Source organism: Alternaria triticimaculans, assembly GCF_023758025.1.
Source record: "Alternaria triticimaculans strain BMP 0046 chromosome Unknown scaffold_10, whole genome shotgun sequence".
NCBI lineage: Eukaryota > Fungi > Ascomycota > Dothideomycetes > Pleosporales > Pleosporaceae > Alternaria > Alternaria triticimaculans.
In genome coordinates this window covers 152,267-177,798 of record NW_026055967.1, presented here as the reverse complement: position 1 = coordinate 177,798, position 25,532 = coordinate 152,267, and the positions used below count along the sequence as shown (strand labels likewise).

General features: G+C 53.4%; 9 protein-coding genes across 9 annotated transcripts; 7 read left to right on the top strand and 2 right to left on the bottom strand.

The window, feature by feature from the left end:
* Window positions 1-23: 23 nt before the first annotated feature.
* J4E78_006941 (uncharacterized protein) lies at window positions 24-1,595 on the top strand (the record flags this gene model as incomplete). The annotated part of the gene is made up of 3 exons (XM_049367551.1): window positions 24-62; window positions 121-567; window positions 624-1,595. The coding sequence occupies 3 exons, from the start codon at window positions 24-26 to the stop codon at window positions 1,593-1,595; spliced, it is 1,458 nt and encodes a 485-aa protein (XP_049220521.1).
* A 525-nt stretch (window positions 1,596-2,120) lies between these two features.
* J4E78_006940 (uncharacterized protein) lies at window positions 2,121-3,386 on the bottom strand (the record flags this gene model as incomplete). Its single annotated transcript, XM_049367550.1, has 3 exons — window positions 2,121-2,890; window positions 2,943-3,197; window positions 3,257-3,386. The coding sequence occupies 3 exons, from the start codon at window positions 3,384-3,386 to the stop codon at window positions 2,121-2,123; spliced, it is 1,155 nt and encodes a 384-aa protein (XP_049220520.1).
* Window positions 3,387-4,478: 1,092 nt separating this feature from the next.
* J4E78_006939 (uncharacterized protein) lies at window positions 4,479-5,951 on the top strand (the record flags this gene model as incomplete). Its single annotated transcript, XM_049367549.1, has 3 exons — window positions 4,479-4,566; window positions 4,651-4,993; window positions 5,060-5,951. 3 exons carry the CDS (start codon window positions 4,479-4,481, stop codon window positions 5,949-5,951), a joined length of 1,323 nt encoding a protein of 440 aa, XP_049220519.1.
* An 861-nt stretch (window positions 5,952-6,812) lies between these two features.
* On the bottom strand, window positions 6,813-8,279 carry J4E78_006938 (uncharacterized protein; the record flags this gene model as incomplete). The annotated part of the gene is made up of 1 exon (XM_049367548.1): window positions 6,813-8,279. One exon carries the CDS (start codon window positions 8,277-8,279, stop codon window positions 6,813-6,815), a length of 1,467 nt encoding a protein of 488 aa, XP_049220518.1.
* An 813-nt stretch (window positions 8,280-9,092) lies between these two features.
* Window positions 9,093-17,079, top strand: J4E78_006937 (Type I Iterative PKS; the record flags this gene model as incomplete). Its single annotated transcript, XM_049367547.1, has 3 exons — window positions 9,093-9,362; window positions 9,401-9,563; window positions 9,623-17,079. 3 exons carry the CDS (start codon window positions 9,093-9,095, stop codon window positions 17,077-17,079), a joined length of 7,890 nt encoding a protein of 2,629 aa, XP_049220517.1.
* Window positions 17,080-17,570: 491 nt separating this feature from the next.
* Window positions 17,571-18,726, top strand: J4E78_006936 (uncharacterized protein; the record flags this gene model as incomplete). Its single annotated transcript, XM_049367546.1, has 5 exons — window positions 17,571-17,685; window positions 17,733-17,812; window positions 17,868-17,981; window positions 18,030-18,341; window positions 18,391-18,726. The coding sequence occupies 5 exons, from the start codon at window positions 17,571-17,573 to the stop codon at window positions 18,724-18,726; spliced, it is 957 nt and encodes a 318-aa protein (XP_049220516.1).
* A 618-nt stretch (window positions 18,727-19,344) lies between these two features.
* YPT1 (GTP-binding protein of the rab) lies at window positions 19,345-20,290 on the top strand (the record flags this gene model as incomplete). Its single annotated transcript, XM_049367545.1, has 5 exons — window positions 19,345-19,421; window positions 19,533-19,656; window positions 19,712-19,759; window positions 19,814-20,041; window positions 20,096-20,290. 5 exons carry the CDS (start codon window positions 19,345-19,347, stop codon window positions 20,288-20,290), a joined length of 672 nt encoding a protein of 223 aa, XP_049220515.1.
* Window positions 20,291-21,085: 795 nt separating this feature from the next.
* Window positions 21,086-22,610, top strand: J4E78_006934 (uncharacterized protein; the record flags this gene model as incomplete). Its single annotated transcript, XM_049367544.1, has 2 exons — window positions 21,086-22,062; window positions 22,118-22,610. The coding sequence occupies 2 exons, from the start codon at window positions 21,086-21,088 to the stop codon at window positions 22,608-22,610; spliced, it is 1,470 nt and encodes a 489-aa protein (XP_049220514.1).
* Window positions 22,611-23,444: 834 nt separating this feature from the next.
* On the top strand, window positions 23,445-25,266 carry J4E78_006933 (uncharacterized protein; the record flags this gene model as incomplete). The annotated part of the gene is made up of 3 exons (XM_049367543.1): window positions 23,445-24,033; window positions 24,083-24,938; window positions 24,996-25,266. The coding sequence occupies 3 exons, from the start codon at window positions 23,445-23,447 to the stop codon at window positions 25,264-25,266; spliced, it is 1,716 nt and encodes a 571-aa protein (XP_049220513.1).
* Window positions 25,267-25,532: the final 266 nt, after the last annotated feature.

Here is a 25,532-nt window from a genome sequence, read left to right as displayed (position 1 = left end):
CCAGAAGAATAACCAGCTGAAACATGACGGAGATGCAAGAGAGACTTTTCATCAACAACGAGGTGAGGACCGAGACAGTACAAGACATGTCGCGGTATGGAAGCTAATGACCAAATGCAGTACGTCGCATCGCATACTAGCGAGAGGCTCACGGTGCACAACCCGTACGATGGAAGTCTTGTTTCAGACAAGATCGTAATAGCGCTAGAAAAGGATGTCGACTTGGCTGTGTCGGCAGCACAGGCGGCGTTCCCAACATGGCAGGCAATGACAGGCGTACAGCGCAGTGCGCTTATGCTCAAGTACGCCGATCTGGTCGAGAAGCACACTCAACAGATAGCCCAGCTCGAGTCGCAGTGTATGGGAGCGCCCATGATGCTGGCGACGAGGGTGGTGGGGAACCATGTGGCCGCTTTCCGGTATTACGCAGGTTTGACAGATAAAATCGGTGGCACTACTTACACTGAAGATGGCGATGGCTTCTTCAAGATGGTGTTGCAGGAGGCAATTGGAGTATGCGCAGGCATCGGAGCGTGGAATGCGACGCCCATCTTTTCGGCGTTGAAGGTGAGAATGCCGCCTATGTTCATTCTTCCAGGCGATTGCTGACTGGAGTGCAACAGATCGCGCCCGCTATCGCAGCAGGTAACACATTTGTGTTCAAGGCGTCAGAGAAGTCGCCGCTGGGCGCGTTGTACCTTGGACAATTGTTCTGCGAGGCTGGCTTTCCCCCAGGCGTGGTGAACTTTGTGTCCGGCGGGCCAGCGACGGGCGCTCTCCTCGCATCGCACATGGGCATTCGCAAAATCTCCTATACGGGGTCCGTCAGCGGCGGCCGTGCAGTACAGGATGCGGCCACAAAGAGCAACCTGAAGCAAGTCACACTCGAGCTGGGAGGCAAGTCGGCAGCACTGGTCTTTGACGATGCCCACCTCGAAACAGCCATTTCGCATTGCTCGCAGACATTCGCCCTCAATGGTGCTCAGGTGTGCTCCGCAGCCTCGCGAGTGCTTGTCCACCGCGACATCGCCGATGCCTTCATTGCGGGCATCAGCACTGCTTTCAAGCAGTTGGCTGCAGCCCACGGCGCGCCGGCGGAAGCCTTCTTTGGCCCCTTGGTTGACAAGCAGCATCGTCAGCGAGTGCAGGCCTTCGTGGATGCTGCCCGTGACGAGGGTGTCAAGGTAGTCGCAGGCGAGGTGCCTGACCACCCCACCGCCCTATTCATGCCGCCAACGATTCTGATCGATCCGCCAACCAACAGTCGCGCATACCGCGAGGAGATCTTCGGGCCTGTCTTGGCTGTGAAGACCTTTTCCACAGAGGAGGAAGGTCTTGCACTTGCCAACGATTCCTCGTACGGGCTCGCCGCTGCTGTCTTCACCTCCAGTATGCCGCGTGCTCTGCGTGTGACCCGAGCTCTCCATGTCGGCATGGTGGGAGTTAATAGCCCTGTCCTGCCCTTGAGCCAGCTGCCATGGGGCGGATGTAAGGAGAGTGGCTACGGGCGCGAGGGTGGAATGGCTGGTCTGGAAGAGTATCTGCAGTCCAAGACGGTTATGATCAGCATGAAGGACCCAACTTCCGCCAAATAGATTAGTTCGTAGCGTTATAGCTCTGACAATCACACTTCTTTACAACTTCTCGTTCGGTGTACTGCTCCTGACCTTTGCGTGAAGTAAAACAAGAAGCTAAGTGCGAAGCTGGCTCCGTTTTACTGTGCACTCAACTGACAGGAGAATGCGTCTGGTCTTGTTCCGCGCTCGCGGCGTACGTATACGGGAGCAAAGCACATGGCCAAGGTGAGATCATTGTATGGTGCCACAGATGCTGAGTCAAGCTGAGGACACTGCAAGGCATAGATGTCGAGGTTTGATGTGCACAGAAAAGCGTTGGCGACGTACTGACTGCGTGAATGTTCGCATCAAGAGGTGCAGCGTGCCAAGTCTCGGAGCTTCGCTAGCCGAAGTGGTCAAAGCTCTCAAATCGCCAGCCATCCGCAACATTGCTACAAGCACCGATCTCCACATATCGAGGTTTATCAAGATGAAAACACTACAACACATTGATTCAACTTTTTAATATACACCGTCTGAATTGCTCACGCGTCTAGAGTTCTACTAGATGCCTGCCCGTTCTTGGAACCGAATGTACAAATTGGGTCGGTTCAGAGTCTGAAACGATCTCAGAAGCCCAAAATGGGGATCCAGACTCCACAGGCGATTCTTCTTACCTTCTATTCCTTCGGTCTCCAATTCGAAGTCAAAAGACCAAAGTAGATGTGCGATGGTCAACCGGATCTCGAAGTAAGCCAAATTCTGGCCTATGCAAAGTCTTGGCCCTGCCCCAAACGGTGCGGACGCAGACAGCTTGTCGTCCTCAAAAGCTGGGTCCCAGCCCTCGTCGGGGTTGTTGCGCAGCCATCGCTCGGGGTGAAATTCATTGGGCAGATGGAAGTTACGCTCAGAGCGTACTGACGCCCATGGCGACGTGGAGACTGCCGTACCTCCCGGCACTACAAGCGGACCGATCTGCGCACCCTGCGCCGGGGTTTCGCGGGGAAGACTTGAGCTGACCGGTGGGAATACACGCAAAGCTTCTTTGATGCATGCATCAAAATACACCAAGTCTTCCAACTTCTGTAGTGTAATGTCACTTGGGTCTGCGAAGGTGGTACGAATGAGGGTAGCGAGGCGCTGATGGATGTCGCGATGGGTGCTGAGAACCCACATGAAACTGACGAGAAGGGAGGAAGTAGTTTCGGAGCCGGCAACGATGAGGGCCATCATGTCGAGGTAAAGCTCGGTTGGCGATAGGGACTTTCGGGCGTCCTGGTTGCGTTGATAGTGGTAAACTATGTCTTTATGGTCAGACTTTTCGTCGGCAAGACCTGGTTCAATGTTAGCTGACTTTGACTCTGTAGACACATAGCGAAAACCTACGCTCGAGAGTCCTTTTCTTCGCGTTCACGAAAGAAATCATCCTCCACTTCATTGCTTCCTTCGGCATAAGTCTGAGCGCGATACGGTTGAGCAGTGTACCCACTCCCGCGACTCTCCGGACGGCCATGTCCAAGTTCGAAGTAACAAGGACTTTCGTCGTTGCCTCTGCCCATTCAGTAGCAACACCACTGTCCAAGCAGTGGAACGACTCGCCGAAGCATATATCGCCGATAATATCGAATGTTGTAAAGGATACTGTACTTCGTTAGAACATTACTACTCCCAATGACAAGATGGACGGGAGAGGAACTTACACCAATCGGCCATATTCAAGGCTTTGCCATTCTTCCCTCGTGTCTTGATTACGTGCACCAATTTGGAGATCTGAGTCTCAAGTATCTCCTGCTGTGATACAAGTGCAGGCTTCGTGAAGCCCACTGCCATTCCACGTCGGTGTCTCTGGTGCTCAGCACCCTTTGAGAGCCCGATCCCGATACAGCCATCGACGGGTGTTGCAATGCCAATGAAAATTGGTGACTTCTCCAACGCTTTGCCATGCTAAACCAATCTGTCAGCCGAGACTGCACTAAATACATAGGTGCTACTAGTTGGACTTACGCGAAAACCGTATATCTGCTCTGCTCCATATGGTTCGGCAAAGCTCAACTCATTCGGGGAGGTCCGAACGATCGGTCCGTATTTCTCATGCAACTTGTAGTTGTACAAGTGTTGAACACCACGGAAGACTGCGATTGCGCTCGGGATATTCGACACGCTGTTGAGCCATGGTCCTGGATATTTCCTCAAAGGATGCATCCATTGTCGATAAACAGCTGGCCCTATGACGGACACTAAGATCTTCAGGATTTAGTCAGTATTCGCTCTGTGCGTTGGCGCATGTGTAGCTCACCACCAACAAAATGGTCCACCCAGCAAAAGGGTTGTGCGAGAGGGCAAGTTCGAGCACAGCCATCACGCGAGTGGGGTGCTATGGTGCAGAGCTCTTTGGCAAAGGAGAGTAGAAGTGACAGGAATCTGAGTGAGTGAATCTGGGAATTCCTTGTCGGGATTCTCCTTGGTGGTTTTGAAGTGGATCGACGTGCGTCAGAGAACACCAAGGAGGGTCAACGGCACATATACCAACTGTGCTATTGATAGCAAAACGTCGTCAACTTAGTAGACCACAATGAACCGAATCGATTGATGCCGGACTGCGCGGGTGCAATGGTTGATACTACGTCATGACGGGAGAGAGGTTGACATAATATCCCGCGGCCCTATCCAAGGTTGGATTTGGGTTTCGGGTCATTCACCATCAGATCTGACCCCGCGCATGAGTCGCAGATGGGCGATTGATGAAACACTGAATACGCGATTTAGTTGTGTATCGAGAACGACATATGCTACGAAGATACCAGAATCGGCCAGGTGTGCTCTGATATAAATGCAGTACGCCACATCGTGATCATAATCTCACACCACTACAACACTTCGAAGCACTCAACTCGTATACTGAGAAACTCATTCAACATCACCATGTCTGCCTTCCCGACGAAAGTTCTGGCTAATGTCATTGGATTTGGAATCGTTTGGACCGGAGTCTTGATGTTGCAGGTACGTTCAAGTCAGCATGAGTAAACATCAAGTACAACGCTGATTTGAAGACAGCGATTTCGCTCTCAGGGAAAACAAGACCTTCTTCCCATAGATGATCAGAAACCCAAAACGCACTCTGATCAAGCGACTCATAACAAAACCCACGTTGTTAATGAGCGCTGGTATTACCCACCCGACATTGCGGATGACTTGAAGGATATCGACCTTCCGTTCCGGGTCAAGGAGGAGATCTTTGCCACAGCTTGGGAATACACTCGCTGTGTTATTCCTGAATACACCAACTGGTCCCGATATGTTGCCTTCATGCGCATTATCGTGATGGGCATCATCGCGGAGTTCAAGGGTGACCTCATGGACGTTGCCAATGACGACAACGTCGTGGGTTACAGTCTGACCGGAGTATTGAACACATTGTGTGGAGGCACAGCAGGAGGGTAAGTTCCCACCATCAAGCATTTTCGACTTCCCAAGTTCCTCTGCTAACATGTTCGCGTCTTCAGTGAGGAGATGTGCCGCGAGTACCGCTGCTTCCTGTTGATGTCGTCGCAAAAGTCCCGCCACCAGACAAACACTATGCTGTTCCGTCGTTACAGTGTCGCTCTATCCAAGGGCCCTTGGCAATTCTTCCGCATGCGCGATACTGACGCGCTCGCCCGCTTCACCATTGGTGTAGCGCTAGTCTGCAATGACCTCGACAACATCTGGTTCACTGAGGAGCAATTCGACATCATGGCCGAAATCGGGAACACCATGTACGACGGCATCTCCTACTGGAAGCATCGTTCCGAAGGAGAGATCAACAGCACCTTCGCATATGTCCCGGAGGAGAAGCGCGTCTTGGCGTACCACAAGTGCCGCGAGGCGCTCTGGGCTTTGGACGTAGCGTGGGCGAGACAGCCCGAGCTGAAGTGTGTCATCAACTTCCTCCGCTACTTCGGTGGCCCAATTCACATGATCATGCGACGATACCGCTTCGTGGAGGAGGGTCTTACCCTGGGCCGACCCGAGGACCAACGCGTCATCCAGCAGACACGGAGCAACGTCAAGCTCTGGAACAGACTAGACGAACAGAAGAAGGCCAAGGAGCAAGAGAAGATGAGCCTTGAGCAGTACCGTCACGTTCTGGCGAATGAGAAGGTTTTGTTGTTCAATGGCCTTGCGCCAATGCTCGACAAGGCCGAGCAAGGCAAGTGCAACAAGTGCAGCTACCGTGAGACATATGGTGCCCCGCAGGCCCATACCTTTGGTGGAGTTGTTCTGTGCAACGACTGCCAGCAGAATTGGGGCGACTATACGGAAACTGTGCTACAGCGCATGGTCACAGCCTTCCCAGAGGCAGCTGAGACTGTCCGTGTCAGCGAGATGCGATCGAGGTCTTCAATGGCACCGTAAGGATCGCTCGAACCTTTTGACGAGAGGGTATTGTGTTGGATATGACATCGCGGTGCCTTTTGTCTAGATTGCACTTGTGGAGAAGGCACATGCTTTTGTATATTATGTGTTCGGGAGATGTTAGAGAGGTAGACGACAGTAGTGAAAATGGTGGGAACGAGCGACCTCGCCACGTCTTGATACCAGGCCGGTTCTGTTTGTATAGATAGTTCAAATGGAAGTTTTGCCCATACGAAGTGGTTCTCTGGACGCTGCTCTACAGAGCAGAGTTGAAGTTGTCGCTCTTGCTGCTCTTGCTGCTCTTGCCGAGAAGGCTCAGATCCCGGGATGGCTGGCAACGCTATCTTCGCGATGCTGGAGCCAAATGTAGTGTGGCGCGCATGCTAATTTGGCGTATGAAATATATTGCAAGATAGTACGCTGTGGATGCGACAACAGATGCGCAAGTGTGCAGTTCGAGCTCAATGTGAGAAGATGGTGTATCCTGGGTGCTGTTCGGGGGAATTGAGTGTCTTGCAGCGGCCCTTGCTCTCTGGTGGGGGCGAGGCCCCTGGAGCAGAATAGTGGGCCCGTGCCTGGGCGTCGGGGACACAATCTAAAGCCTGACTTCGCATCCGTCTCCCATTGATACCAACAGCTGGTCTCACCTTGCTGCTACATCATTTTGTAACGACGGTATCCTCAGTGTCACTCGGCGCGTCTTCATTGACGCATCAGAGCACAAGTTTAATCAATCTCACGGAATGTTCTCATCCCCAAAATCTCCCCACGATGCGCACGTCAATAAAATCTATCGATAGCAAACACTTGTCATTCCTACTATATAGTTCCGGCGCACTACGCCTTTACAAAATTCCCTCCTCAAACGTCCTGATACACTTCGCAGCCCCCCAACGCCGGATCAGACGCGAAAGCCTCAAAGACATCCTCACCCACGTTCAAGAAGAGATTAAGCCCATTCTTGTACCAAGCGTTACCAACGGCCTCGCCATTGGGCACAGCCTCTGTCAAGACGAACAGATTGGGTATGGAAGACGACGGGATATAAAATGACGGGCTGAGCGGTCCCAGGTGGAACTTCTCGTATCCCAAATGAGCGACAGAGCTGAAGATAAGGTGTTCGTCACCACCTTTGAACGCAAAGGTGCGCGACGGGCTATCTCTAAACGTCGCGTCGTAGGTAATCGCATGCATTGCGGTGTCATCATACTGGCCGAGGGTTTCTGTGACTTTCATGGCCAGGTTGATGGGGTCTGTGGCTTTGGCTGGGTTACTCTCTGCGTCGGGAGAGATCATTACGTTGACGTATGGTGAGCCCAGGAGTCCGTCGCGTACGCCTAGAAGCCAGCGGAAGCTACTCGATAGGTGCAGGTCGACTGGCGGTCGTTGGACTTGACCGCGAGCACGGTTGAGGCACCCCCAGAAGAAACCAATCAGTACTGCCTGATCGGTTAGACGCATTGAACCTTTTGATTGTAGTTCCCTGAGCTTATGCTCGACTTCCGTGGCGGGTATATGCAAGAGGTAGTTGTAGATGGTTTCCGGATCCGAGGCCTGCGTGGCATCTGCATCATTGGGCTTCAGTGTACGGCGATATGGGCCGCGCGTGGGAAGCGTGCGAGCTTTCTCAAGGAGCGCGGGGCCTTCTTCTTCGAGATCGATCTTAGCGAGTTGCTCGTTGAAGATGTCCGGCTGCCATGAGGGCCGGTTCGCGGACGCAGCCTTCTCGCTGTGAAACATTTGTCCATAAGTCGACGACCAGCTTCCCAGGAACTTTGCCGCAGTATAACCATCAGCCAAGCCATGTTCAAAGTCGATGCCGAGACTGAATCCGCCGCATGCGAAAGCCGTGAATTGGATTTGGATGCCAGAAGGCTGAGAAGATGGAGTTGGAAACAGGGCCCGGATGGAGGAGGGAGAGTAGTCCCATAAGAATGTCGATTCGTTCAGAGCGGCCGGTGGAAGCAGGCTGCGAATGCGCGACTTCGTGCTCGCTTCAATGAACTCTACCGCCTTGTCGCTAGGACTGCCCCATTCGACAGTGGTCCGTTCGTACTCTTGCTCGTGTTGCTCCGAACTTGAAGTCTTGCCGGTTTCCAAAGTTCCAACAAATCGTGGGTAGACATCGAGTGTTTTGGAGAGACTCGCAGCAAGGCGCGCGACGAGGTCTTGGGGCGGCTGCTTCGGCTTCTTGAAGAGATATATCGTTGGGACTGTGCGACGGTAGGCATACCATGCGTCCAAGATTGGTAAAGCCGCGGACTGTGGTGATATCTTCTCGTAGGACTGTGGCCAGATCTCGTGTATTTTGACAATGTCGACTTTCATTTTTGCGGATGACGAAGTTCGATGGAACGATTACACTCCGACAATAAGATTATGTTAGGACAGAACAGAAAATTCCAACAACGATGAAGGGATACTGGAATTACCAGAGTGGTGGGTGTTGGCCCTTGCGCGAAAGAGCTGGTCGCCAATGCTGCGTATGCCCCGATGATGCTCGACTCATTCTGTATTTCATGACTTTGTCCCGAGGTTCTTGGTGTTCCGACACTTCTCATTCGGGATCATCTAGTTGCGTATAAGTCGTACGGAATTCGGAAGATGTGGTTGCGTCGTTGTGCTTTGTCCCGAACTGCGATGGTAAACAATATCGGGCTAGTTGGCCAGTCGACCCTAAACACCGTGTTTCATTAGATCCGACTTCTAGATAATACAACTGCCCATCGCGACGAAAGAACTAACCGGAAAAATATAGCCCGCTGGTACGCCGCAGGAAAGGACTGGTCGGGACTCGCAACTACCCCGAACGTCGACTTGATCACGTGAGCCGGTGGTCTATACCACCTGGGCAGCCATGGAGGTCAGCAATAATGACAACAACATTCCGACGTCGTCATAAACGGAGGCGCAATGTTATGGCGATGGTTTCGGGTCGTCAAAGAGTTCGATCTGACGTAAAGACAGCATCGCGATGGCGGGTCAGCGATGTTTGATCCGGGAGCATACGTAGTTGTGCATCCACCCTGATAGTCTTTTGGAACAAATAGCAATATATGCCTGAGCCTACTTCTTGACGCTTCTCTTTCTTATCTCATTGATACTCACAACCAAGATACCCATCACACCCGCCTTTTCATAATGCCGCTCTACTACACAGACACCACGCCCACGAACGGCATTCCGGACATGAACGGCGTGCCTTCAGATGCTCCTCCACAATCGAAATCCGATGATCTGTCGAATGCGATAGCGATAGTTGGCATCAGCTGCAAGTTCGGAGGGTCAGCATCCAACCTCGATGGTCTATGGCACACGTTATCCAGCGGCGAGAGCTGCTGGTCGCCAGTTCCCAAGAGTCGCTTCGACATTAGCAAGACATCGCATCCCGACTCTCAGCGGACAGACAGTGTAAGTGTCCTCAAGCACCTTAAAACCATGGGTAGTAGCTGATTATCCACCTGAAGCTTCATGTAAAGGGCGGCTTCTTCATCGAGGACGATTTGACAGAGTTCGATGCGCCTTTCTTCAACCTTACGGCGGAGGTCGCAAAGTCCATGGACCCGCAGCTGAGACTGATGTTAGAAGGGGTATACAATGCGACTGAGAGTGGTAAGCTAGCGACCCGATTCCCCTGACGCGCTGTCTTGCCAGAGCTAACAGAATGACAGCGGGTCTTCCCATCGAGAAGCTTTCCGGTTCGAACACCTCCGTATATTCTGCAACTTTCGGCAGAGACTATGCCGAGATGTTGATGAAAGACGCGGACTCAATGCCCACATCTCTCGTCACTGGAAACGGTCCAGCCATGTTTGCCAACCGAGTTTCACATTTCTACAACCTCATGGGGCCCAGTGTTACTGTCGACACGGGATGTTCAGGTGGCCTAGTAGCCCTGCACATGGGTGTCAACAGCATCCGGAATCAAGAGTCGGAAGTTTCCATCATTGGAGCCTCTAACGCAATATTGAACCAAGACTTCTACATCGCCATCTCGAATCTGGGCCTTCTACACGAAGATGGAAAATGCTATTCCATGGATCATCGCTTCGGTGGTTACGGCAGGGGCGAGGGCATGGCCGTGTTGGTGTTGAAGAAGTACTCGGCAGCGGCGAGGGATGGCGACCACATCCACGCTTTGATCCGCGAATCCGCTGTCAACCAGGATGGTAGGACCGGAACGATCACATCTCCCTCCATGGAAGCGCAACAGCAGCTCATCAAGCAATGCTATAGCCGGGCAGGAATCGACCTCTCATCAACAGGCTACGTCGAAGCCCACGGTACAGGAACCGGGGGTGACGCTATTGAAGCTGAAGCCTTAGCATTGACCTTCGGTAACTCAAGAGAGAAGTTTGACCCAATCTGGGTCGGCTCGGTCAAGAGTAACATCGGCCACACTGAACCTGTCAGCGGGCTAGCAGCAGTCATCAAAGCAGCTCTCATACTACGCCACAAGCAAATACCTGCAAACCCTACCTTCGAGAAAGCCAATCCGAACATACCACTGGAGGATTGGAAGCTTCAGGTGCCGACAGCTCTGACGCCATGGCCAAAAGACAAGCCGTTCAGGATATCTGTCAACAACTTTGGTTATGGTGGAACCAATGCACATGTCATCCTCGATGCGCCCCCGAGCCCTGGCGAACAACGTCGCTTCGTACTCCAGAATGGCAACGGAGAGATCGCCAATGGACATGCGAGCACTAAGGGACATGCGAGCACCAATGGACATGCGAGCATCAACGGACACGCCAGCACTAATGGAAATGCCGACACCAACGAGCACCCAAATACCAATAGCCATGCCCTCAGCAACGGCCATGCGAGCAATGGAGTTGATCAACCTTCCGACAGCTCCACCGACCCGTCGTCTCTAGTCTACATGTTGAGCGCCAAAGAAGAAGCCGGCGCAGTCACACGATGCAAAGACCTAGCAAAGTACATCCGCAACGCCCTGCAGGCAGGAAATGCCCCAGCGCCCAACGATCTAGCCTACACACTGTCCGAGCGCAGATCGAGGTTCCCATGGACCGTCGCCGTCAAGGCCCGCAGTCTAGAGCAACTGGCCGACGCTCTCGAAGACAGCCGCTTGAAGCCGACCCGCGCATCGTCTGCGCCAGTCCGTATAGGCTATGTTTTCAACGGTCAGGGTGCGCAATGGTACGCCATGGGCCGTGAGCTCATGACCTCATCTGAGGTGTTCAGCTCATCTATCGATCAAGCTGAGGCCCACTTGCGAGAATTTGGTGCGCTTTGGTCGTTGAGAGAAGAGCTCTCGCGTGATGCGAAGACTACCAAGGTCGCAGAGATTGAGCTTAGTCAACCGCTCAGTGTCGTTGTTCAGCTGTGCTTGGTTGACTTGCTGCGGTCCTGGAATGTTGTTCCTTCCGCTGTCGTCAGTCACTCGAGTGGTGAGATTGCGGCAGCATACGCGGCGGGCGTGCTTTCGTTCAAGGAAGCTGTTGGCGTAGTATATCACCGTGGACGACTTGCTAAGAAGTACCAGAAGATCACAAAGCTATCAGGCGGCATGATGGCCGTTGGTCTCGGTGCTGAAGAAGTCCGAGAGTACCTCACTGATCTCTCTTCTGATGGTACGGTGGTAGTCGCCTGTGTCAACAGTCCATCCAGTGTCACGATCTCTGGTGACATGGACGCCCTGGAAGAAGTCGCAGACCGTTTGGCAGAAGATGATGTCTTCGCACGGAAGCTGAAGGTCCCTCTCGCCTATCACTCTCATCACATGGAGCATATGGCGGAGGAGTACCAGAGTTGCCTCGAGGAACTTCTAGGACCAATCACAGAAGGTAAGCTCGACGTCACTTTTGCATCTCCAGTGACGGGTGGCATTGTCACTTCACGTTCCACTTTTGAGGCCGCACACTGGGTGCGCAATCTCACCAGTCCCGTCCTGTTCTCGAACGCGTTGGAAGCGTTGATCTTCGATTCGACAAAGCCTGAGGGTGAAGCGCCAACACCGAATCGCCAGGTCTCCGTCTTCTTGGAAATTGGAGCGCACGACACCTTGTCAGGTCCCGTCAGACAAACGCTCGGCGAGACACGCATGCCGTACCTTTCTTGTCTGAAGCGACCTTTAAATGCGATTGACACTGCGCAAGACGTCGTCTGTGCCCTTTTGGCGCGAGGCTACCCTGTCCATCTCACAGCTGTGAACAAGCCCCAGTCGAACATCTCACACCAGTCAAAGTATATTCATGACCTCCCGGAATATCCTTGGAACCATCAGACCTCCTACAAGATCGAGCCAAGGGCTTCCGAAGAGCATCGATACAAGCGCTTCAAGCCCCATGAGTTGCTTGGTAGAGCCATTCCTGGATCGAATCCTTTGACTCCGACCTGGCGCAACTTCCTCAGGACAAATGACATTCCTTGGCTAGTCGACCATCAATTGGAATCAAGTGTGGTCCTTCCTGGCGCAGGATATGTGTCAATGGCCATCGAAGCAATGCGCCTTCTCAAGAGCAAGCCTGACCAAGAGGTACCTCAGTTGCAGTATCATTTGCGAGATGTGGACATCATCAATGCTCTCATTATACCACAAACGTCGAGTGCCTCGAACAGAGGAACAGAGATCCAGTTCTCGCTCCGTCCTTGCAACGACAAGGACCTGGACAACGCCGGTTGGTACGAATTTGAGTTGTGGTCGGTCAGCGCCAAGCACGCTTGGATACAGCACTGCAAGGGCTGCATCACAGCTAGATCAGACCACGGCGTGCATTTACTAGAGGATGTCAGGGCTTCTCTTGGCTCTGTGCTGTCCCACCAAAAGGACACCAAGGAGATCGAGCCCGAGAACCTGTACCAAAGGTTGCGAGATTCGGGCTTCCACCACGGACCAACATTCCAGAACATTGTTGGGAGTCGCGTTCTTCGTGAACGATCGGAGACCGAATTCTCTATCGCTCCAGCGGCCTTTGAACGCGAACAGCAATACGTAATACACCCAACGACACTGGACTCGATCTTCCAATGCTGTTACGCGACCCTACCCGCCGACCTGACGAAGGATGCAATGTTCATACCTCGCTCGATCCGGAAGGTGATCGTGCCTTCTCAGCTCGGTACGCATGCGGACCAGCGGTTGCTCGCAAGCCTGGACTGCCTGTCATCAGGCACCAAAGGTTCAATCTTCACAGGCTCAGTGTTTCCCACAGGAGATGATGCGCACCAAACGGGATCATTCGAGATGCAGAACTTCCGTCTCCAGCGTGTTACCCAGGCGGCTACGCATGCGCAAGATGCGAAGTCAGCGCATCCCGCGATCCATTCCAAGAGCCGATGGGAACTCGACATCCACTACGCTATCCCAGATGATATCAAAGACTCGATGAGGATTCCCCTAACCCAGTCTGAACTCGACTTTGCACGGGACGTCCGCGAAATATCTTACCATCATATTTCCCGAACTCTGGAGCAGCTGGGACCGAAGGCGGACGACCAATGGACTTGGTATCACAAGAGGTTCTACGAGTGGATGAACTCCATCATCCTGTCGGCCGACAAAGGTACACTCATGTCAGGGAGTGATCAATGGTCTACAAGGAACAAGGCTTCTATCGAGGAGCTCTGTAATCGAGTGGCCCAAACCAACGCATCCGGAGAGTTGGTCCAGCGCGTTGGAAGCCATCTGTGTGACATCGTGCAAGGCAAGTTGACACCTTTGGAGTTGATGATGGAAGACGGACTCTTGAATCGCTACTACGAGCAGCTTCCGCAGCTTTGCAACGGCTCTTACAAGCATCTCCGAAAGATTGTCGAGCTTTACTCTGTTGTGGACTCCGGAGCCAAAGTCATCGAGATCGGTGGCGGAACTGGCGGAGCAACATCCGTGGTTCTGGATGCTTTCGCTGCGCGATCTGAGCAAGAGTCAGGTGCTTCGCTACTGGGCCATTACGACTTTACGGACATCTCTTCAGGGTTCTTTGGCGCAGCAAAGACCAAGTTTGCCACTTGGGAAGACAAGATGTATTACTCCAAGCTCGACATCGAGCAAGATCCGATCGAGCAGGGGTTCGCAGCCCATAGTTATGATCTTGTAGTTGCTTCGCATGTGCTCCATGCGACACCGAGCCTGGAGCGCACCTTGTCGAACGTCAGAAAGCTGCTGCGACCTGGAGGCCAGCTAGTCTTGCTCGAAGGAAGCCAGGATTCACTCGACGTCCAATTGATCTTTGGAACAGTTGAGAGATGGTGGTTGAGCGAAGAGCCTGAACGCCAAACATGCCCTTACGTCAACCTAGGAGTATGGGACAAGGCTCTGAAAGCAGCAGGCTTCTCTGGCGTCGAGTTCGAGATTGGCGACTGCGAAAACCCCGAAGTCCAGTTTACCAGCACCATCTTGTCGCACGCCAAAACCCAGGATCCAATGTATCCGTCTTCAATTTCCATTGTCGTACCGTCAGCTTCAGAACCTCAAGCCTGGTTGGATCAAGTATCAGGAACCGTGCAGCACGTTACTGGCTCAGCTCCCTCGGTGGAGACTCTCGATGAAGTTGAGGCAGACAGTGACCGTCTGCTTATCATGGCGCTAGACCATGACACACCTTTCATCGATACCATGGATTGCGGTGCATTTGAAAAGCTCCGAAGTCTCCTTCTTCGGTCCAAGGGCATTCTTTGGCTGAGCTTTGGTGGAGCTGTCGACGGTGAAGATCCACGCTTTGCGCAGGTGACTGGTCTCTTGAGAACTCTACGACGCGAAGATCCAAGCACACGATATGTTCGGTTGGCATGCGAGCCACCCCAACAATCATTGCCAACCGAGACCATCCTGATGCTTGCGCATGTGTTCAAGCAATGCTTTGACTACAGCACATCTGAGAACGTCAATATTGATTGGGAATATTCCGCCAAAGACCAGAACCTGTACGTTCCCCGCATCTATCCAGATTTTGAACAGGATCGGGCTGTCAGCGGAGGCGCAAAACCTCTTCAGCTGCAGGAGTTCAGCTACTCCGGCAAATCACTCGTCTTGCAACCATCAGGCAGCGGTACATCTGGCGCAGAGTCCTGCTTTGTGGATACGTCTGATGCGGTGGATGATCTGCCGAGTGGATTTGTTGAGATCGAACCGAAAGCCTTTGGGCTGAACATTGTAGGGGCGAGTGAAGACAACGAGTCGGTTGCGCATGAGAGCAGCGGTATCATCAGGAGCCTTGGCCCGGACACACGAGACTCTGGACTTCGCGTTGGAGATCGAGTGTGCGGCATCTTCAAAGGACCTATCAGCAACGCCGGTCGCGCTCATTGGACCAACGTCGTCAAGGTTTCCGACAAGCTTACATGGGAGGAAGCCGCGTCCACCCCATATGCATACTCCACCGCTTGCTTAGCCTTGCGCGACATCGCAAGACTTCAGAAGCATGAGCGAGTGTTGTTACACTTTGGTACGGCAGGTGTGGGCCAGGCTGCTCTTGCACTGGCGGAGAACATCGGAGCCGAGATCTTCGTCACTTGCGGAACAGACGAAGAGCGTCGAGTTCTGCTGGAAGATTACAACATCGCTCCCAGCCATATCCTGCAGGATGAAGCCGCCTCTCTCGTTTCTGCTATCATGTCTCAGACGAACAGCGAGGGAGTTGATGTGACGCTGAGCTCAGTAACCGGACCGTTGCTCAAAGCATCCTGGGAGTGCACTGCACCGTTTGGTCGCTTTGTGCAGATCGGTAAGGCTGATACCGAGAAGGCAAAGCATCTTGACATGTCGCCCTTTGGCCGCGGAGTGTCTATGACTGGTCTTGATACCCTCCAGTACAGCGAGATGAGAGGCGCCATGTTCCACAGGGCATTGGCGAACTCCATCGAATTGTTGCAGCACAAAGAGGCGAGACCCGCGACACCAATCAAAGTTTTCAAGCTGGCCGAGATCCATGAAGCGCTCCAGTATGTCCGAGGTGGGAGCTACATGGGTAGTGCTGTGATCCTGCCACAGCCAAGAGACGAGGTTCATGTCGTCCCGAAGGCTGAAAAGTCGCTTGGGCTAGACGCTCCAGATTCTACCTTCATGATCGTCGGAGGCCTTGGAGGCATCGGACTTGCTACTGCTTCGTGGATGTTGGAACAGGGGGCCAAGAATCTGTTGATCGTCTCCCGCAATGCTGTCGCTCATCCGAAAGGGTTGGCGTTGGTTGAACAAGGGCAAGAGCACGGTTGCAACGTTCATCTTCGCAACTGCGACATTGCCGACGAAGGAGCTGTCCGTAGTCTCCTCGCAGACGTGAAGGCAGAGTTACCTCCGATCCGTGGAGTTCTTCAGATTGCTGCAATCCTTGACGATACTGTCTTTGAAAGCATGACCTTTGAGCAGTGGCAGAAGGCCATTGGCCCTAAGGTCACCGGCACATGGGCCCTTCATAACAACCTGCCTGACCTCCAATTCTTCATTACGACCTCTTCCGCCACTGCAGTTCTCGGCAACGTGTCACAGAGCAACTATACCGCTGGCGGTACGTTCCAGGATGCGATTGCGCGCTACCGCACTGCCCTTGGCCTGCCCGCTGTGACAATCGATCTTGGTCCTATTGACGATGTCGGATATGTCGCACAAGGAGGCGATGTGGTGAAGAACCGCGTGGAGAAGGCCCTTGGCATGAAATGTCTTCCGATTGCGCATGTATTGCGACTGTTCGAGGGTGCAATCAGGAACCCAAATCGACGCCGGGCCGAAAACAGTCAGATCATTACGTGTATCACTGGATACAGCAAGTTGGTTGACGATCCAGCGGTGAAGAAAGACCGTCGATTGGGAACCCTTCGACTGGGCGATGATACCACGACAGAAGCCTCAGCTCAGGGACAGTCTGAGTCTTCCAAGAACATCGATGGATTGATATCTCAGTTATCGGCACTGTCGGCGGGTGACAGCAAAGCGAAGGAAGTCGTCACAGACCTGCTAGTAGCCAAGGTTGCCGATTTGTTCAATCTGGAGACGAGCGCCATCGACACTGCTGATGCGCTCACAAGCATCGGCGTCGACTCCCTGGTTGCTGTGGACTTCCGGAACTGGTTGGGTAGCGTTGTCAAAGCTAAAGTCAGTATCTTTGAGATTCTGCAGACACCGTCGCTAGGCGAGTTCGCTGGCTTGGTTGCAGAGAGGAAAGGATAGGCGCACAGCCTTTCATTCTGGATTTGATTGCGCGTAGAACAGGGGCGTTTATTGTTTCGTATAAATCTTCTTGTATGATATGGTTAGCTAGTTAGTCAATTACTTACGATCTGAGGACTCGGGCTTCATCATGCGCGTCACGTGCCGACTGCAAATTTCCGACTGGACAGATTTCTATGCTGCACGAGGCAGAGTTCGCGTGTAGCAGGCGGAGTGCTCCTCAATTGCGTGATGTGATGCTGCCGGTGCGTGTCGGGATGGAGCGACAAAGTTTCGCGTCTGGGGGCGCGTGTGGTAGCGGCGTGGTGCTTGGCGGGGCGATGCCGGACGTTGAACTCGCTTCCCCGACGACTTTTTTTGAGAGCGGGTATCGTTGGGCATCTTATCTCTAGCTCCCGTTCTTCACTGCTCGGTACCGCAATTGCCTTGCGCTGTTGCTCCCTCTCACACCTGTCAATTGTCCATTGCTGCTCTGCTTGAAATCCTCGACCATGACGCCATCACCTTCCGAAGCCGCCGCAAAGGTTGCGCAAGTCGCTGCCGGCACCAACTCGTCCGCAAAGGTGTACAAGAGGGAGTCCAACACAGCTAGGGTCCTGGGTGCAGGTACATCGGCCGTTCTGGAGTCAATATAGCATATCTGACATGCACAGGATGTGCGGGAATCGCAGAACTCATGGTCTTCCACCCGGTCGACACGACGGCGAAGCGGTTGATGAGCAACATTGGCAAGGTGCGACATGTGGACCATACAATACCCCAACGGCGTCTGACTCGAACACATGTAGATTGAGAACGCAGCACATCTCAACAAGGTCGTCTTCAGAGACGCAGCCGGCGCGTCAGTCTCTGGGCGATTCTTCTCACTGTTCCCCGGTCTCGGATATGCCGCCGCATACAAGGTGCGTGGAAAAGTGCAAGCACACAGGAACTCGGACTGACAGGAACAGATCCTCCAACGAGTATACAAGTTCGGCGGACAGCCCTTCGTACGCGACTACCTCGCCCACAACCACGGTGACAGCTTCGACCGCGCATTCGGCAAGGGCAACGGCAAGGCTATCATGCACGCGACTGCCGGTTCCATAATCGGTATCGGTGAGATTGTCCTCCTGCCATTGGATGTTCTCAAGATCAAGCGACAAACCAACCCTGAGGCTTTCCGAGGCCGTGGGCTGTTCAAGATCATCTCCGACGAAGGGCTCGGGCTGTACCGTGGTTGGGGATGGACGGCAGCACGTAACGCTCCAGGATCATTCGCAGTATGTACACCACTCTGCTTACAGCTATCCGAATACTAACACACTCTAGCTCTTCGGTGGCTCTGCTGTCGCCAAGGAGTACTTCTACAAACTCACCGACTACAACTCGGCCTCATGGTCGCAAAACTTTGTCGCCTCCATCGCCGGAGCCAGCGCATCGCTTGTCGTCTCTGCCCCTCTCGATGTCATCAAGACGCGTATCCAGAACAGGAACTTTGAGAACCCCGAGAGCGGCTTCAGGATCGTGTCCAACATGATGAAGCACGAGGGTCCCACGTCCTTCTTCAAGGGACTGACGCCCAAGCTGCTCATGACAGGACCCAAGCTCGTCTTCTCCTTCTGGTTGGCCCAAACACTGATCCCTGCTTTCGGCAAAATAATGTAATATGTAGCGATGAACTTGTCCTGATGTCTGTACTATATGGGGGTTTCGGGTTACGGTGCTTTAGAGCTGGCAGGTTGGGCTACGTCAAAGGCAACGACGTACGACGGACCGCACACTGCTGCAAACGAATGACACATTCTCCATTCCATGATCAGTTGGGTGAAAGCTGCTTGTAATCGATGGCGGTGATGCGTGCCATGGCTGGGTGACTGGGGCGGTGGACCCTGGCGGCTGTCACGTGGGTGCACTGATGGCACCCACCTGGCACTGTACATGATGATGCGTGATCTGCGACTGTCTGGCACTGGCAACAAGACAAAGCAGAGTCATACGTCAGACGGCGTACGGGCGCCTCACTGGACAAAGCTAGGCGGCAGATAAGCAGGCGTGAATGTGATGTTGATGGCGCGACAAGCTACGGCAACTTGTGACCACGGATTTGGGCCTGGCTGAATGCCAAGCTATTCACATCTGGTATCCGCGCATTGCACCCCATCACCCTCTACTTAACACCGTCCGCCTCGACGACCCGCGATACCCCACAACGACTGCCTCTGACCACCCCCAACTTACATCTCTTAGTCTCTTCCCTCTTTCCACCCCCGCAACACCGCCATCATGAACCCTGAGTGGTACGTAACCTCCGCGCGACGCCCACCGCCACAGGCCGGGGAACAGCGCCGCCAGATCTGGGGGTGCGACTGTGCTAACGCGAAGACCCGCAGAGTTACTTTTTGTCATCGACGACAGCCCTGGTGCTGCCCGTCGTGCCATGCAAGGCTCCCGCTGACGGCTCGCTTCGACAGATACGACTACCTCTTCAAGCTCCTCCTCATCGGTGACTCTGGTGTCGGAAAGTCGTGCCTGCTCCTCCGTTTCGCCGACGACACATACACCGAGAGCTACATCTCGACCATCGGTGTCGACTTTGTGCGTTGTCCCGCGCACCTGCAGCCCCGGTCGGCGATAATCTAACAAGCCCCAGAAAATCCGAACAATCGAGCTCGATGGCAAGACGGTGAAGCTACAGATTGTGCGTACACTGCAGAATGCAGCGTCTGGGCGTGAGTGCTGACAGTCATCACAGTGGGATACCGCCGGCCAGGAGCGCTTCCGAACCATCACATCTTCGTACTACCGCGGCGCCCACGGCATCTGCGTCGTCTACGATGTCACCGACATGGACTCTTTCAACAACGTAAAGCAGTGGCTGCAGGAGATTGACCGATACGCAACCGAGGGCGTCAACAAGCTGTTGGTCGGCAACAAGTCCGATATGGCGGACAAGAAGGTTGTCGAGTACACCGTAGCAAAGGTACCGTCATCTCGCTAACCCCAGAGGACGCACACCATCTAACAGCTCAAACAGGAGTTCGCAGACAGCCTCGGCATCCCCTTCCTCGAGACCTCCGCAAAGAGCGCCACCAACGTCGAGCAAGCTTTCTTGACCATGGCCCGCCAGATCAAGGAGCGCATGGGTACCACAACCGCCAACACCAAGCCCACAGTCCCCATCGGCCAGGGCCAGGGTGTCCAAAACGGATCCGGCGGTGGTTGCTGCTAGAGGAAGAGGAAGAGTTGTTATGTGTCGGAGAACGGACCGGTGTCTACGGATGAGCAATGCACGGCGTGGGTGTTTGAGCTCCCGCCTTTACGCCATGCGAGGGTTGGTGCAGTACTACGATAATGCTCACTGATACATGACCGCCATGTCTCCCATTCGTCACCATCTCCACGTTTCCATCCCGAAGTTGTGCGCTAGCATGGCGATATCCGATCGCATAGAATGGGGGCTCTCGTTTGGATTTCTGGGATGTGCTGGTGTCTGCATTACAATTTGTGGTGGCCACTAGGTCTCTTCCCTTCGGTGTCTCAGGTGTTCTTTAATATGGGCAATCAGACTTCATCTCCTAGATCTTTGATGCTTGTTCCACGAACACAAACATGCGCTTTAGTGATGTGAAGACGCCAGCTCAGCCACCACACGACTGATGGATAAGATTCAACAACAGCTTCGATGCTAACGTCCTGCTTATCAAGATCTCTGCGTGATATTGTGACAACTGATTTGCGCCCTTGATGCGCCCTTTGACATCTGTGGATGCCGAGTACCCTTCGCTCCTTCCCGCATCCGGTAAAATGCAGGCGCTGACGTATGACGCGAAACTCGACTAGGCCCCAGGCCTCCAGGCAGCACTAAACATTCCGGTCCGTCATGGCTTCGGAAAAGCAATCATAACCAGAGCCTCTTCTCTTCTTTTTTCCTTCTACAAAACTTCTGGCCTTCCTAATGTCTTAGAGTCCAGGTGTACCAACTCCGCCACGCTCATAATACCCACCCTATCCCGAACCTCGGAGCATGTCTGTTCGTGATGCGCCTGTCAAAGCGGCACAATGGCTCGGCCGCGAACTGGGACTCGCGACAATGAAGCATGCTGGAAAAGACGTCTACATCCTCATTCTGGCACGGTACATCCGTCTGTTCGCATACGGGAGCGTGGCACTTATCCTCGCACTCTTCTTCCAAGAGCAAGGATTCTCAGATGAACAGATCGGACTCTTCATGTCGTTGACGTTGCTCGGCGATGTAGTCATCAGCCTCCTCCTCACACTTGTCGCGGATACGCTAGGACGGCGCCGAACATTACTCCTTGGAGCTGTGTCCATGGCAATATCCGGCGCTGTTTTCGCAACAACAAGCAACTATGTGGCACTGCTTCTAGCAGCCATCGTCGGTGTCATCAGTCCTAGTGGGAACGAGATCGGGCCGTTCAGAGCTGTGGAGGAGTCGACGTTAGCGCACCTGGTAGCCGAGGACAAGAGGTCGGACGTGTACACTTGGTATGTCGTCTTGGCTGTACTGGGCACGTCAACGGGGTTGGCAGTTGGTGGTGTTGCGGTCGACAACCTGCAGGCTATCGAGGGTTGGACGGATCTGGATGCGTATCGCGCCATCTTCTGGATTTACACTGGGGTCGGGTGTGTCAAGGCGCTGATGACTCTGTTCCTGAGCCAGAGATGCGAGCACAGCGACTGGAACGATGAACGAAACAAGTCTGCTGTATCAGGTGAGACCGAGCCGTTGCTGAACAATGACGAAACAGAGAGTCGAGATACTGCAACTCGAGACACAGCCCCCAAAAAGCCTAAGAAGTTTTGGCATTCCCTAAGCAAGATCTCCAAGTCGAGTCGCATTGTTCTTATTAAACTCTGCAGCTTGTTCTTCCTCGATTCTTTGGGCTCGGGGATGGTCCCCTTTAGCTTGATCAACTACTACATGGAACGTAAATTTGATCTACCAAAAGGGAAGCTAGGTGGCATCATGTCTGCAACATGGTAAGTCACAACCTGATCGAAGTATGCCTTAAACCACACGCTTACGAACATACAGGTTTGTGTCGACACTTGGAAATGTCTTCGCCTCGAGTCTAGCCAAACGTCTCGGCTTAATCCAAGCAATGGTCTTCACTCATCTGCCTTCTTCTATATTCCTCGCGCTACTGCCTGTACCGTCGGGACTAGCTTTAACCATCTGCCTGCTCGTTGGTCGCTCTGTGCTCAACTCTATGGATCAGGCCCCTCGATCAGCCTTTCTCTCGATTGTGGTCTTACCAGAAGAGCGAACCGCCGTTATGGGCGTAGTCAATATACTCAAGACACTATCCCAGAGCAGTGGACCAAGTCTTACTGGTGTGCTTGCTGGGAACGATCATTTCTGGGTCGCTTTTGTTGCAGCTGGTAGCTTGAAATCGGCGTATGATTTATTGCTTCTCGCATTCTTTGGCGGACGGGTACAGCCGAGGAGTGAAGAACCGGAAGCAATTACTGGTGTAGAGGAGGATGACACTATTGAGGAGCCCGCGAATGGACACAGGACTACTTGATGTAGCTTGCACGGGCTTAAAGACACAAACAAGGAACATAGTTAGATCAATACCATCTTGATGCAGATGCAATACATTCCACAGCTTCTAGAATGTTCAACATGCCGTTTGACACTACACCGCCAGGTACGGGTGAAAGCCGAAGGCGCTACCTCGGCAAACTCCTTCTTGGGCTTACTTGTACGATTCCTTGCGTACACTGGCAACAACCTCCGACATCACAGCTATCAGCAATTCACTACGGCGCGGTCGCTATTGCCGATTTTCGGCGTGGCTGACCTAGCCATGCACATGGTATGCGCGAGTACTCCAGCTCAACGGTCAGCTTGTCGGCCACCGCTCCGATCGTGAACACCCACGCTCTGGCCAAGGACAGGCCAGCTGGGCATGCACCAGGCGTGCCACGAGACCATGTGAGCGAAGAATTACCCGAGCCACCAGCATCCGTCTCTGTCTTCCTAACCCATAGCAAGAAGGTCGCATATGGGACGACCCAATCACGTCCGCGCACGGCCGCAGGAGATGAAAGCTCCACCTGTCTGCACGCGACCCAGACCCTGGCTTGCATGGTTCGCCGCTACAACCACGCTTACCCAAAAGCCATGCTAGACCCCGCAAAATTTTATGCTTAAAGACCGCCTCATGTCCTACCACCCAATGTCACGGTAGCAGTTTCCCCGGATTTCTCTTTACTTTTGTCCTGGTTCGAGAGTGTGTGGAGCAGCGTTGCAGCACCCCACTATCGTTCCCAAAGCAGCCCAGCCCTGGTCGGATCGCCCGTCGGCCCGACTTTCCTTTGATTTGGAAAGAGAGAGTTGACGAAAGAGAACAGTCATGGCGGAAGAGAAGGATATTCAGCCTACTACCGCGCCCCCGTTCGAGCATTATGGAGAGAATGAGGAGTCCGATCACAAGCGCGCTGCTAACAAGCTTGTTGACGATGCGCGGCTTGCCACGGACAACGAACGCAAGATGACGCTGATGCAAGGTATCAAACTCTATCCCAAGGCGATTGGATGGTCTGTCCTCATCAGCACCTGTATCGTCATGGAAGGCTACGATGTCTGCCTGCTGAACAACTTCTTTGGATTCCCGCAGTTCAAGCAAAAGTACGGCGAGCAGCTTCCGGACGGGTCTTGGGAAATTCCTGCGCCATGGCAAGCTGGACTGTCGAACGGAGTCATTGTGGGCGAGATCATTGGTCTTTTCCTCAATGGGTGGATCAGTGAGGCTATCGGATACCGCTACACTGTCATGGGTTGCTTGCTTCTGATCATTGGGTTCACCACCATCTTCTTCACGGCTCAGACGGTGGTGCACTTGCTGATTGCGGAGATTCTCTGTGGTATCCCCTGGGGTGTCTTCCAGACACTTACTATCACATACGCTTGCGAGGTCTGCCCTGTTGCTCTGCGCGGATACTGTAAGTTTATCAAGCTCTACTTTCACATACACAAGCTCACATCAGTTAGTAACCACCTACGTCAACTTCTGCTGGGGTCTTGGTCAAGTCATCGGTATCGGTGTCATCCGCTCCATGGTCGACCGTGATGACGAATGGTCATACCGCATCCCCTACGCCCTCCAATGGATGTGGCCCGTCCCTCTCATCATCGGTGTCTTCCTAGCGCCCGAGTCGCCATGGTGGCTAGTCCGTAAAGGAAGAATCGAAGACGCGAAGAAATCCCTGCTTCGACTCACCAGCTTGGACCGAGAAACTGATTTCGATGCCGACGAAACGGTGGCCATGATGGTGCACACCACCGCCCTCGAAGAGAAGATCACCCAGGGAGCCAGCTACTGGGACTGCTTCAAGGGTACTGATTTGCGTCGTACGGAGATTGTCTGCATGGCCTGGGCGATGCAGAACTTGAGTGGAAACGCTTTCTCGGGTTACTCTTCCTACTTCCTCCAACAGGCCGGTCTACCCGCATCGACTTCGTATGACTTCGCAATGGGTCAGTACGGTATTAACATGGCCGGTGTCTTTGGCGCTTGGTACCTCATGAAGGTCGGTTTCGGACGCCGAACACTCTACCTAGGTGGTCTTTGTGGACTATGCGTTATGCTCTTCGTCATGGGTTTCCTTGGCCTGGTACCAGCCTCCCAGCGGGAGAAGGGCGCCATGGCTACCGGAGCTATGATGATCGTATGGGCTATGTTCTACCAGTTGACCGTCGGCACCGTATGCTACTCTCTCGTTGCTGAGCTTTCAACCCGCCGCCTCGCTATCAAGACCGTGGTCCTCGGCCGCAACCTCTACAACGTAATCGGCATCATCACCTCCGTCCTCACACCCTACATGCTCAACCCCGGAGCCTGGAACTGGTACGTCCCTCCCTCTCTACCTTCCTCCCCTTCTTCCCTCTACTAACCACACCCCAGGGGCAACTACGCCGGATTCTTCTGGGCCGGCTCCTGCTTCCTAAGTATCATCTACACCTACTTCCGCCTGCCCGAACCCAAGGGCCGCTCTTTCGCTGAACTTGATCTCCTCTTCGAGAAGCGCGTCAGCGCGCGCAAGTTTGCAAGCACGACTGTCGATGTGTTTGAGGACAGCCATATCCAAGGGACTGCTGCTTTTGATCGCTATGAAGAGAAAGTTGATGCTGCTGTGAGAACCGAATCTGTTGCTGTTGGTGTTTCGAAGGTTTAATGACAAGAAGATTTAGGGTGTACATGTGTTGAGTGGGAAGATGTTGCATGTATGAGCGTATGATGTGCATGTTTTGCTGTATGATGGTTTGATGGGGATTTGGTATCATTTTAATCGAACTTCTTATCATGAAAGACTCCACGATTGCATCTATGTGGTAGAGCAATAGAATGCAATGCAATGCAGGCGCGAGCGTTTATGCACGTTCTTCGAGGTACAGTAGCTGATTGGACCTTCCATGTAAGGGTGCTGCGAGGGCGGGGCAT